The sequence below is a fragment of the Notothenia rossii genome (assembly GCF_949606895.1).
Source record: "Notothenia rossii genome assembly, chromosome: 4".
Lineage (NCBI taxonomy): Eukaryota > Metazoa > Chordata > Actinopteri > Perciformes > Nototheniidae > Notothenia > Notothenia rossii.
Window position 1 is genome coordinate 58,902,928 of NC_136902.1, and position 12,377 is coordinate 58,915,304.

Below are 12,377 nucleotides of genomic sequence, written 5' to 3' on the forward strand. Positions count from 1 at the left end.
ATACAAAAACAGAAAAAAGAAACCAAACCTCTCTTTTGTGTGTGTGTGTGTGTGTGTGTGTGTGTGTGTGTGTGTGTGTGTGTGTGTGTGTGTGTGTGTGTGTGTGTGTGTGTGTGTGTGTGTGTGTGTGTGTGTGTGTGTGTGTGTGTGTGTGTGTGTGTGTGTGTGTGTGTGTGTGTGTGTGTGTGTGTGTGTGTGTGTGTGTGTGTGTGTGTGTGTGTGTGTGTGTGTGTGTGTGTGTGTGTGTTTTGGAAGTGACAGACAGTGATCACACTAGTGGGAGGGATGGGCTTGGTGGCTCCTACACAGTCTGTCAAGCCTGGGCTTAATGTCTGTCAGTGCCATACGCATGTCATTGTCCACATGTAGACGTGCTCTATGTTTAGTTTTGAGTACCTTTAAAGTTGAAAAGCCAGACTCACACAAGTAAGTTGTTGCAAAAGGGAGAAGGCATTTCAGTGCCCTGTCAGCCAAGGTGGGATAGTCCTTTCTTACATGTAGCCAGTAGTTAGACAGGGGAAGAGCCTCAAAGTTTAGTTTTAAATCCCCTGAGTTTGTCATCTCAATCAGCTCCTCCTCTGACTTTATGTCCAAACTAGAACCGACACCGGGGGAAAAGGGGTTCCTAACCCAGTTTAAATGTGTGTTTTCAAGGTCAGGGAAATAGTCTTTAAAATATCCTTGGAGGTGCTCCAGGTGGGACTGGATCATTGGAGAGATGGAGCCCAAATCATCACATGACAGCAGCTCCTGGTGAAGTAGTGGGAACATCTCTGTGACTCCCTCCTGGAGCTTGTTTGACCACAGCATAATCTTTTTGGAAAAAGCACGCACTTTGTCTTGCACCTGCAGTATGTACGTGTCACGTCCTTGCATGCTTTGGTTCAGTACATTTAGATGCAGAAAAATGTCTGACATGTATGCAAGTTTGCGGATCCAGGTTGCATCAGTGAACCGCTCTGCCAGCTGATGCTTTTCAGAAGAGAGGAACTCTCCAACCTCCCTCCGCAGCTCATAGACACGGTTCAAAACTGCGCCCCGTGACAGCCAGCGCACGTTTGAGTGAAGCAGCAGCCCCTCAAAACGGGCGCCCATCTCATTACAAAGCAGGGTAAACAGTCTGTGTTTCAAGGGGCGGGCTTTAATAAAATTCACCACTTGTACAACCTCCTGTAGTACCTGATTCAACTCGTTATCCATCCTTTTTGCGACAAGTGCCTCACGGTGGAGCATGCAGTGTGTGGCGACTACATGCGGGGCTTTCTGCTTAATGAGAGCGGTCACTCCACTGATCTTGCCGGTCATTGCCGCGGCTCCGTCCGAACACACCCCCACACAGCGGGCCCAGTTCAATCCGTTAGACTCGATGTAATCGTCCAAAACTTGAAAAATATCTTTCCCAGTGGTTCTTCTTTCAAGTGCTTTACAAAACAGTATTTCCTCGACAAATCTCTCCTGGGAAATAAATCGAATGTACACAAGCAGTTGGGCCTCATTCGATATGTCTGTGCTCTCATCTAGTTGAAGAGCGAAGTACTCGCTGGCTCTCACCTGCTCCAAAAGCTGAGCAGATACGTCCTGCGCCATGTCACCAATCCGTCGGCTGACGGTGTTGTCCGAGAGTGGGACAGCGTCAATTTTTTTAGCAGCATCCTCGCCAAGCAATTCTCGGACAATGTCTTTGGTAGCTGGTAAAAGCAAATCCTCTCCGATTGTGTGAGGTTTTTTTGCACGAGCAATGTGGTATGAAGCTAAAAATGATGCCTTCAGGGCCCGCTCGGGAACGGTAGCTTGCTGTGTGAATGCAGCAGATTGCCTGGCCAAATGCTCCTCTTTACCTCTGAAGAAGTTTGCCGTTTTTTCGGCCTCTGCCGGATGTTTTTGCATCAAGTGACGCTGAAGTTTCGAAGGTTTTAAACACTCGTTTGAGAGGGTCTCCAGACAGAGCACACACTTCGGGCAATCATGGCCATTTTTCTGTATGGCTGTAAAGCCATACTTAATGTACGCTGCCTCGTACCTTCTGATTTTAATTGGCCAGGAGTTCTTAGGTTTTTTTGCAGCAGTGTCCTCCACAGCAGGGCTGTTGGTCGGTTCCGTTGACCTGTTCTTTGTCAAAAACCTGTCCATTTTGAGCTAGCTAGCTTGCTCGCTTGAGGAGCAAAGCAGCTTGATAAATGGCGCAAACCGCCAGGTCTAAACATGACGTCATGGCGTCGTGAACGATGTTTTGACTGGTAGGCAATCAGAAAGATGACTATGGCAAATTATATGTTCCATTATTATAAATTATATTTTATAATTATGATTTTTTTTTAAAAATCAGATTTAAAATATTTATTAAAAAATAATTAGAATTTTTTTTTTTTGTCTTTCCTTTTTTTTTTCTTATCTTCCCTCCACTTTTCTGAGGCCCCCCTAGCGCCCCCTGGCGGCCCCCCAGGGGGCCGCGGCCCCCACTTTGAAAACCACTGACATAGAGCAAGTGAGATGGCCAGTGGTTCTCAAACTTTTTACACAGAGTACCACCTCAAATGATATTGGGCTCTCCTAGTAACACCATCATAGACCTTCCTTGGTACCACCGAGATAAAATATTTAATATGACAAGCCATATGATGCTCTCATTTGTTAGTGACATTCCACATGCAAATAAGATAAGATAAGATGGTACTTTATTGATCCCAATTTGGGTAAATTTGATAAACATTTTTCTTTACAGCAGCATAAGGGACAAGGCATTTTACAATAAATTAGAAATAAGCAAGAAAAATAAAGAAAGAGGAAAATATACATGTTGAGTTTGGCAGGATATTATATATATCTAATATACATAAATATAAGGAATATGGAATATTAATGTTAAATATTAAATATTGAACAGATTATATATGTGTAAAATGTACAACGTGGTTATATTCAAGAGAAACTATGGAGCAGAGAGTTATCTTCCAGCCAGAGGTGATTTGTTGTACAGAGTTATGGCACTGCGGAGCTGCAGCAGTCTGTTGGAGAAGGAGCTCCGTTGACCCTCCAGCTGCAGGTGGAGAGGATGGGTGGGGTTATCCATGATGGACAACAGCCTGTTCAGTGTCCTCCTCTCCACCACAGCTTCAAAGGGGTCCAGCTTGATGCCGATGACAGACCCAGCTTTCCTGATCAGTTTATTGATCCTCCTGGTGGCACCAGCTCTGATGCTGCCCCCCCAGCAGACCGCAGTAAAGAAGAGTGCACTGGCCACAACAGACCGGTAGAAGATCTCCAGCATCTTGCTCAGGGTGTCCGCGGGGTCTTAAAAAAGTATTAAAAGTTGATAAATCAATTTAGCGAAAATTAAGGCTATTAAAAAGTATTTAAAAGTATTAAACTGCATTTTCCAAGGTATTAAGAAGTTCCACAGCAACGACAACATGAAACACCCTTTAATTTACTGAAACGACATGTCGGGAAACCCCCTCACCCCCTCACCCCATGCATAGCGCTGTAAAATGCTGCTTCTTATTTTAAGTTTCGTTGCCTTGCTCCGCTCTGTGGGGGGGGGGTCACAATGTGGGTAGACCGGCATACGCAACGCTCTGGGGGTCCAACGGCTCCGTGTGTAAGCCCTATCTGATCATTTCTGATAACGATGAAATAGCCCGCCTCCCTCTCCCCACGTCTCCTGCTGCTGCTGGGCTGTCAGAAGAGGGGGAGGAAAAGAGAGGCAGGCACCGTTTATTAGGGCCCGAGCACGATGTGCTAGGACCCAACGGCATCCTAGCACGAAGTGCGAGGAAACCTATTGTTATTGGTGGAATTATTAGGGCCCGAGCACGATGTGCTAGGACCCAACGGCGTCCTAGCACGAAGTGCGAGGAAACCTATTGTTATTGGTGGAATTATTATTATTATTATTATTATTATTAGGGCCCGAGCACGGAGCACTAGGACCCAACGGCGTCCTAGCACGAAGTGCGAGGAAACTATTGTTATTGGTGGTATTATTATTATTATTATTAGGGCCCGAGCACGATGTGCTACGACCCAACGGCGTCCGAGCACGAAGTGCGAGGAAACCTATTGTTATTGATGGTATTATTATTATTCGGGCCCGAGCACGATGTGCTAGGACCCAACGGCGTCAAACCTATTGTTATTGGTGGAATTATTATTATTATTATTATTATTTTTAGTCACCATCTTTCCTGTTTTTGAGGCCTTTAGGATGCTGACAAAGTTGTATAATTTTGCAAAGATGCCAGGACCGGTAAAAATTGCAACATTCTGGAGTCAATGGGTTAAAATATTCCAACGTGCTCAATAGCGCCACCTATCAAAATCCCATTTCGGAATAAATTTACAAAGTCGCACCGTAACTCAGAATGACCTGAAATTTTGCACACATATCCGGGTGGACCTGCTCTACAAATAATCCTCTTGGAACCCTAAGCTCCGCCTGCATTTTTGTTCTTCTAAATTAGCATAATGTTCAAAACAGTTAAATATTCACTTAAATTTCAATTTTCAGTTTTTCAACACCAAACTTCATATCCAGCATTGGCGGAGGGTCAGACACATAGAAAATGAGAATGTTAGGACGATAAATGTTGCCGCCGTCAATCAAAACGTACTCGCAAAAAGGCGGGGCTTAGAAAGAAATGCTCATAACTCATCAACAATGTATTCAAACAACACAGATTTTGGTAAATAGGTTCAGACTGTCTTGGGGAATAGGCATACCAACGCATTTTCCTTTTGGACTATAGGGGGCGCCAAAAACAGCACCAATTTATAACTCAAGAGCGGATGGACTAATTATTATTATTTTTTTTAGACATACTCTCAGGGTGACTACAAACTCAGATTTAAAGTGTCGCAAAAAATTCAGAATGTGGGCGTGGCCTATACATTTTTTTTTTATTGCGATAGCATAAAATGAGCTTCGGACGCAAAACTTGGGACACACGTCAGAGCCCACGACTTTTTCGAGAATGTAAAAAAAAAACGTAATATTTTAAAAAAAAAACGCTCACTAGCGCCCCCTATTGTGTGGTAGTCACATATAGTTTCTTAGAACTTCACGGATTTTGGCAAAGACATTCCTCATGGAATTGCGGACAGATTTGTAAATAGATTCCATTAGCCCCGCCTCCCAGAAAGTCGGCAATTTTGAAATATGTGCGTTTTTGATGCATTTTAAGCACATTCTTGCAAACTTCTCCTAGGGGAATGATCGGAAAAATTCCAGTCCAGGACACGTTCAGCCCCTATCCAATATGATGCTAAATTGAGAAGAACATTTTTGATAGCTCAATCGTGGAGGTCGTAAGCTAACAGCGAATACACCATTTTTTGACGATTTACATGTCGCAAATGACTCCAAACTACTCCAAATTACTCAAATATAGTTGTTCCAATATTCACGAAACACTATATATACATTACTATTATGATTGCACACATATTTCAAATTGTCTTCCATTAGCCCCGCCCCCCAGAAAGTCGGCCATTTTGAAAAATGTGCGTTTTTCATGCATTTTAAGCACATTCTTGCGAACTCCTCCTAGGGGAATGATCAGAAAAATTCCAATGGTTGACAAGTTCAGCCCCTATCCAATATGATACTTAATTGCGGAGCACGTTTTTGAAAAATCACTCGTGGAGGTCGTAAGCTAACAGCGAATAAACCATTTTTGACGATTTACATGGCGCAAATTGCTCCAAACTGCTCGCATATAGTTTTTCCGATATTCACAAAACGCTGTATACACATTACTATTATGATTGCACACATATTTCAAATTGCCTTCTATTAGCCCCGCCCCCCAGGAAGTCAGCCATTTTGAAAAATGTGCGTTTTTCATGCATTTTAAGCACATTCTTGCCGCTTCCTCCTAGGGGAATGATCAGAAAAATTCCAGTCCAGGACAAGTTCAGCCCCTATCCAATATGATACTTAATTGCAGAGCACATTTTGGAAAAATCACTCGTGGAGGTCGTAAGCTAACAGCGAATACACCATTTTTGACGATTTACATGTCGCAAATTGCTCCAAACTGTTTGCATATAGTTTTTCCGATATTCACGAAACGCTGTATACACATTGCTATTATGATTGCACACATATTTCAAATTGCTTTTCATTAGCCCCGCCCCCCAGAAAGCTGGCCATTTTGAAAAATGGGCGTTTTTCATGCATTTTAAGCACATTTGTGCTAATTTGTCATCGGGAAATAATCTGAATAATTCCAATCTAGGGCAATTTAAGCGTATATCCAATGTGATGCTACATTGCGAAGGAATAGTCGATCACTTGAACATGGAGCTCGTAAGCTAATGGAGAATGTACCATTTTTGACCATCTATGTCACAGACTACCTTAAGCTACTGAGACCTGCCTGTCTGCCTGCACCATCAACTCTCACACACACACACACACACACACACACACACACACACACACACACACACACACACACACACACACACACACACACACACACACACACACACACACACACACACACACACACACACACACACACACACACACACACACAATGTTCGTATTAGTAGTAGTATTAGTATTAGTAGTATGGTTTTGTCACCATTTCCATAGCCCCACCAAAAATATTTTCCACCAGCCGCCACTGCCTGCAAGATAAGATAAGAACTGTCGCCCTACTTTCACCTGCACCCAGCAGCAAGCGGGAGAACGATATATCATACAGTCGACCCCTAAAACAGTTCACACAGTAAATGGAACAGTTGTTAATTTGTCCAACTAGTCTACATTATGAATTTGATGTTTTTCTAAACTGCTAAGAAGCTGATAGCTGAGTTAGAACAGAAAGACATGCAGGCCATAATCACTTCTAGACGCTCAAAAGAGGAATGTGTTTATAAGGCTTACATGAATTGAATTGAATCACTGTCCATTAGTTGATTAATAAACAAGACATTCAAGTCAAAGTTTTAGGCATTTTCATTTGTGGCACGCTGTAAATATGGACTATGAATGAACACATGCAATGTGGAAACACACAAATAGGTTTATTCTCAATACTCATAACAGTATCAGACACAATGACTTTACTGAGAGTGAAGATGACATGAACATAGTTACTATATGGTACTTAAGACAACATACAGTATTGCATTTACCTCTTCCTCTAACTCTCTCTCCAAAAGTGGCCTCCATTGTTGTGCATAACAAAGTGTTCAAGCTCAGGTTTCTAAGTAATCTAATTGGTTACATGGCTTTTAACATGTGCATTCTGGGTGCAGGGGCTTGATAATTGAGTGTGGTATTTCAATGGCAGTGTTTTGCAAACAACACACAGGCTGTTGGTTTTGAATAGCGTGTCAAATTTAGCATATCTGCTCAATAGATGAAAGGCAACTTGAGTTTAATAATTGTGCCAAAAGTACCAGTTTGTGTCTTGGTAATTGCACAAAGCTGTAGGCCACAAATAATCTAATGTTTCCCAAAACACAGCAGCAAAACCTATTTTATCCACCCAAAAATGAAGGCCCACCTGAAAAGAAAATCGCTATTTTTAGCATAAAATAATGTACACATAAACTGATATCGCTTTTTTGGGTGGATAAAATAAATGTTGCTTTTGCCCACGTCCTCAGCAGTACATGGCTCTGCTGTGCCGGGGCTCCTGTATGTTTCTCCACACGACTACTGTAGGTAGTACACTGATTATGGATATATAGTACACCACTTCAAAAGACCAGAACTATCCCCTTAAGGGCAGGTGTTGACGTTCACAACAACGAAAAAACGCAGATGGTTGTAGTCTGTAGCCAGACAGTGGTAGATCTGGCCGTGGTGGGCAGCGGTGTGACTTCTAGCTGTCATGGTGATGTTCATATGATAAAGGACTGCCAGCTTGAACTTTACCGAGAGCAGAGTCCACTAGTGGCGCCTCACAGGGACGCCAATGGTGCAGAAGCAGCAGTGAAGTCCTTGTAGATCCCTGGCACTTTGAGGGCAGACAGATCCAGCAGCTCTCAGCTCTCAGAGACATCAACACATAAGCTATTCTGTGTGCATAGCTTACTTTCACATAACTACTAATCTCTCACTTTACTTTCTCTGACATTGTTCTCTGCTTTGGATTGCGGACATCCCAGCCATGTTCTCTACCGGGCCTGGTTTTACACACTGTGGGTTTAAGCAAGATATAGAAATGATGAGATGATGTGTGTATGAGACATGATGAGTGTGTAGTTTTAGTATTTGAATTACAATTACATTATTCGCAGACTTACCATAGTTCTTGGTTTGTACCACTGCTGCTCTGTACAGCTGAGTACTGGGGACCCACTGGGAGTCATGTGACTGGAGCAGGAGAGTAACACACGTAACACCTGCAGCCATGATGCTCCAGCTCAACGGGGGTCGAGTCTTTCAGCCCCACCTGTAAGAAGAGAAACAAAATTAATACGTATTCAGTTTGCTTTGTATTATTTCTTTTAGGGTAACATTTTGGTTTCATAACATTGTGCTATTTTAAGGAGTAAATAAGAAGTCCTATATTTTTTCCTAAATGTTTTCTATACTTACAACTTCTTATACATACTGATATGAATTGATTTACTTTTATACTATGAACGAAGAACATACTTTAACAACAGAACAGGAAAAAAACACAGCTGTGACCTCTGTGCAGCACACACAGACCAGTCAGTCCATTTCTGGGGAGTAGCTACCTTGTGCTAGTTATATTAAAGTTTATGTTTTACTATTGGCTGTGTCTAACATGTCTAAAATGAGCCGAATCCCCAGTAACAACACTTCATCCTGAACTCACTGTGGGGCCTGTCTTCATGGGTGTCAGAGTACCTTCAACACCCTGACACATAACAAATACAAAGTATGTTCATTAAGAATGCACATACTGTCCCTCCTCTGTCTTTCAATGTAGTCAAACTTGTTGAAGAAAAACAATAAGTTTAACGTTACAAAAATAAAAGCTTAATTAATACCTCCTTTGAAAGCCTCATTTTTAGTCTTACGCATCCGACCTGGAAAACTTTGCAGCCAATCTTATTTTGTTACAGTGTACCGTGCACCAGGTCCTTATTCAGAATTCTTATCAGAATTCTCTGAGTTTTTATCAGCTTTGGTACTTAAAACAGATAAAGTAATTATCGTAGGTGACTTTAATATTCATGTTGACGATGATAAAAATAGCCTTACTGTTGCATTTAACTCTATATTAGATTCTGTTGGTTTCTGTCAGAGTGTAAATAAACCAACCCACTGCTATAATCACACTCTTGACCTTGTTCTGACTTATGGTATTGAAATTGAGCAACTATTAGTCGAACAGCATAATCCTGCTTTATCCGACCATTTCTTGGTAACTTTTGAAGTACTGTTACTAGACTACAAAGCATTAGTCAAAAGCTCCTGCAGCAGAAACCTATCTGTTAGTGCTATAGCCACATTTAAGGAAGAGATTCCACCAATACTTAACTCGATAGCATGTCTGCCTGTAAGGGAGGAAACTTATACAAAATGTACACCACCTCAAATTGATCATGTTCTTGATAGTGCTACAGATGCGGTGCGAATAAAATTAGACTCTGTTGCTCCTTTGAAAAAGAAGAAAATAAAACAACATAGATTAGCTCCATGGCATAATGCCGAAACCCGCAAAATAAAGCAAAAGTCAAGCCAACTTGAAAGGATATGGCGTTCCACTAAACTTGAAGAATCTCGTTTAATTTGGCATATTACTCTCAACAAATATAAGAAAGCACTGCGTAAAGCAAGAGCTGCCTACTACTCTTCATTTATAGATGAGAATAAGAATAATGCAAGATTTCTTTTCAGCACTGTAGCCAGGCTGACAGAGAGTCACAGCTCGATTGAGCCTTCTATTCCCATAGCACTCAGTAGTAATGATTTTATGTGCTTTTTTAACGATAAAATTGTTACTCTTAGAAACAAAATCAATGACCTCTTGCCTTTGACCAGTATAGTGTTATCAACAGCTCCCGGAAACGTAAGTTCTAATATTACACTAGATAGTAAACTAGAATGTTTTTCAGCCATAAACCTTGAACAATTAAATTCAATGATTCTCTCTTCTAAACCATCAACGTGTATCTTAGACCCGATTCCAACTAAGCTGTTCAAAGAAGTTTTTCCATTAATTAGCACTTCTTTATTAAATATTATGAATATGTCTTTATTATCAGGGTATGTTCCACAATCATTCAAAGTAGCAGTGATAAAACCGCTTCTTAAAAAGCACAACCTCGATCCAGAAGTTTTAGCCAACTATAGACCTATTTCTAATCTTCCGTTCCTCTTGAGAAAATTCTTGAGAAAGCAGTCGTAAAACAGCTGTGTGATTACTTAAAAAACTATGGTTTATTTGAAGATTTTCAGTCTGGCTTTAGAACACATCATAGCACAGAGACAGCTCTGGTTAAAGTCACAAATTACATTCTAATAGCCTCAGACAAGGGACTTGTCTCTATTCTTGTTTTGCTTGATCTCAGTGCTGCATTTGATACTATCGACCATGACATCCTATTGCAAAGACTAGAGCACTTAGTTGGCATACAGGGAACTGCTTTAGGCTGGTTTAGGTCCTATCTATCTGAACGCTCTCAGTTTGTACGTGTCAACGATGAATCTTCCACGCAAACTAAAGTTAGCCATGGAGTGCCACCGGGCTCAGTGCTCGGACCTATTTTGTTCACATTATATATGCTTCCGTTTGGCAATATTATAATGAATCGTTCTGTAAACTTTCATTGTTATGCGGATGATACTCAACTATATTTATCAATCAAGCCTGATGAAATTAATCATCTAAATAAAATTCAAGACTGCCTCAAGGACTTAAAAAACGTGAATGACCTTAAATTATTTGATGTTAAACACGACAAAAACTGAAGTTATTGTACTTGGCCCAAAGAATCTACGAAAAAAATTATCTAAAGATATACTAACTATGGATGGCATTCATTTGGCCTCCAGTGAGACTGTAAGGAATCTTGGTGTTATATTTGATCAGGATTTATCCTTTAACGCCCACATAAAATCAATTTCAAGGACCGCCTAATTCCATCTACGTAACATTGCAAAAATCAGGCATATCTTGCCTCAAAATGATGCAGAGAAACTAGTCCATGCATTTGTTACTTCAAGGCTGGATTATTGTAACTCCTTATTATCAGGGTGTACCAAGAAGTCAGTCAAGTCGCTTCAGCTGATTCAAAATGCTGCAGCTCGTGTACGAACCAGAGTTAGGAAAAGGGACCAGATTACTCCTGTTCTGGCTGCCTTACACTGGCTCCCTATAGAACACAGGTTATAATTTAAAATTCTTCTTCTCGCCTACAAAACCCTTAATGGGCAGGCGCCATCTTACCTTAAAGAACTCATTATACCCTACTGTCCTACTAGGGCATTGCGTTCCAAGAATGCAGGGTTGTTGGTTGTTCCTAGAGTCTCTAAAAGTACAATGAGAGCCAGAGCATTTTCTTATCAAGCTCCACTTTTGTGGAATCAGCTTCCAGTTTGTGTTCGGGCGGCAGACACCCTATCCGTTTTTAAGAGTGCGCTTAAGACCTTCCTTTTTGATAAAGCTTATAGTTAGGGCTGATTAGATTCAGCCCCTAGTTTTGCTGATATAGGCTTAGTTTGTCGGGGGACATCTTACTTCTTCCTTCTCTCTGTCTATACCTGTTTACTCTCATGTTCCGATTAACCCAGCTTCCCCAAATTTCTTTCTTTTTGGTGTCTATATACGCCGGGATCCGGAGTCATGGATGATCCTGCGGTCCTGTGTCATGGATCGCGAGTCCTGGATCTTGAGTCGTGGCTGTGGTCCTGGATCATAAATCCTGGATGGATATCCTCGTGGATTCATCTTCCCATTATACACACATGCATTTCCAAACATTTGGACTACCTATTTTGCAAATGTATTATCTTTTAAATTTACACACGGCATCTATTGCACGTCTGTCCGTCCTGGGAAAGGGATCCCTCCCCTGTTGCTCTCCCTGAGGTTTCTCCCATTTTTCCCTCTAAACTGTGGGGTTTTCTCCGGAAGTTTTTCCTTGTACGATGTGAGGGTCTAAGGACAGAGGGTGTGGTATTGTCATACTGATATTCTGTACAAACTGTGAAGTCCACTGAGACAAATGTAACATTTGTGATATTGGGCTGTATAAATAAACATTGATTGATTGATTGATTGATTGAATTACTCACCCTCCTAATTGTAGACGTAACTTCACAAGTACAACTTGAAACATTTCTCCCGCTCGCTGCTGGGTGCAGGTGAAAGTAGGTCGACATTTCTGTTTACATCGCTGACATTTGTCACAGGTAAATCTTGTAGGTATCGCAACAAACA

At 41.4% G+C, this 12,377-nt stretch overlaps 1 protein-coding gene across 1 annotated transcript; it reads right to left on the reverse strand.

The window, feature by feature from the left end:
- Nucleotides 1-273: 273 nt before the first annotated feature.
- On the reverse strand, nt 274-2,130 carry LOC307034864 (zinc finger BED domain-containing protein 5-like; the record flags this gene model as incomplete). The annotated part of the gene is made up of 2 exons (XM_079673790.1): nt 274-396; nt 496-2,130. The coding sequence occupies 2 exons, from the start codon at nt 2,128-2,130 to the stop codon at nt 274-276; spliced, it is 1,758 nt and encodes a 585-aa protein (XP_079529916.1).
- Nucleotides 2,131-12,377: the final 10,247 nt, after the last annotated feature.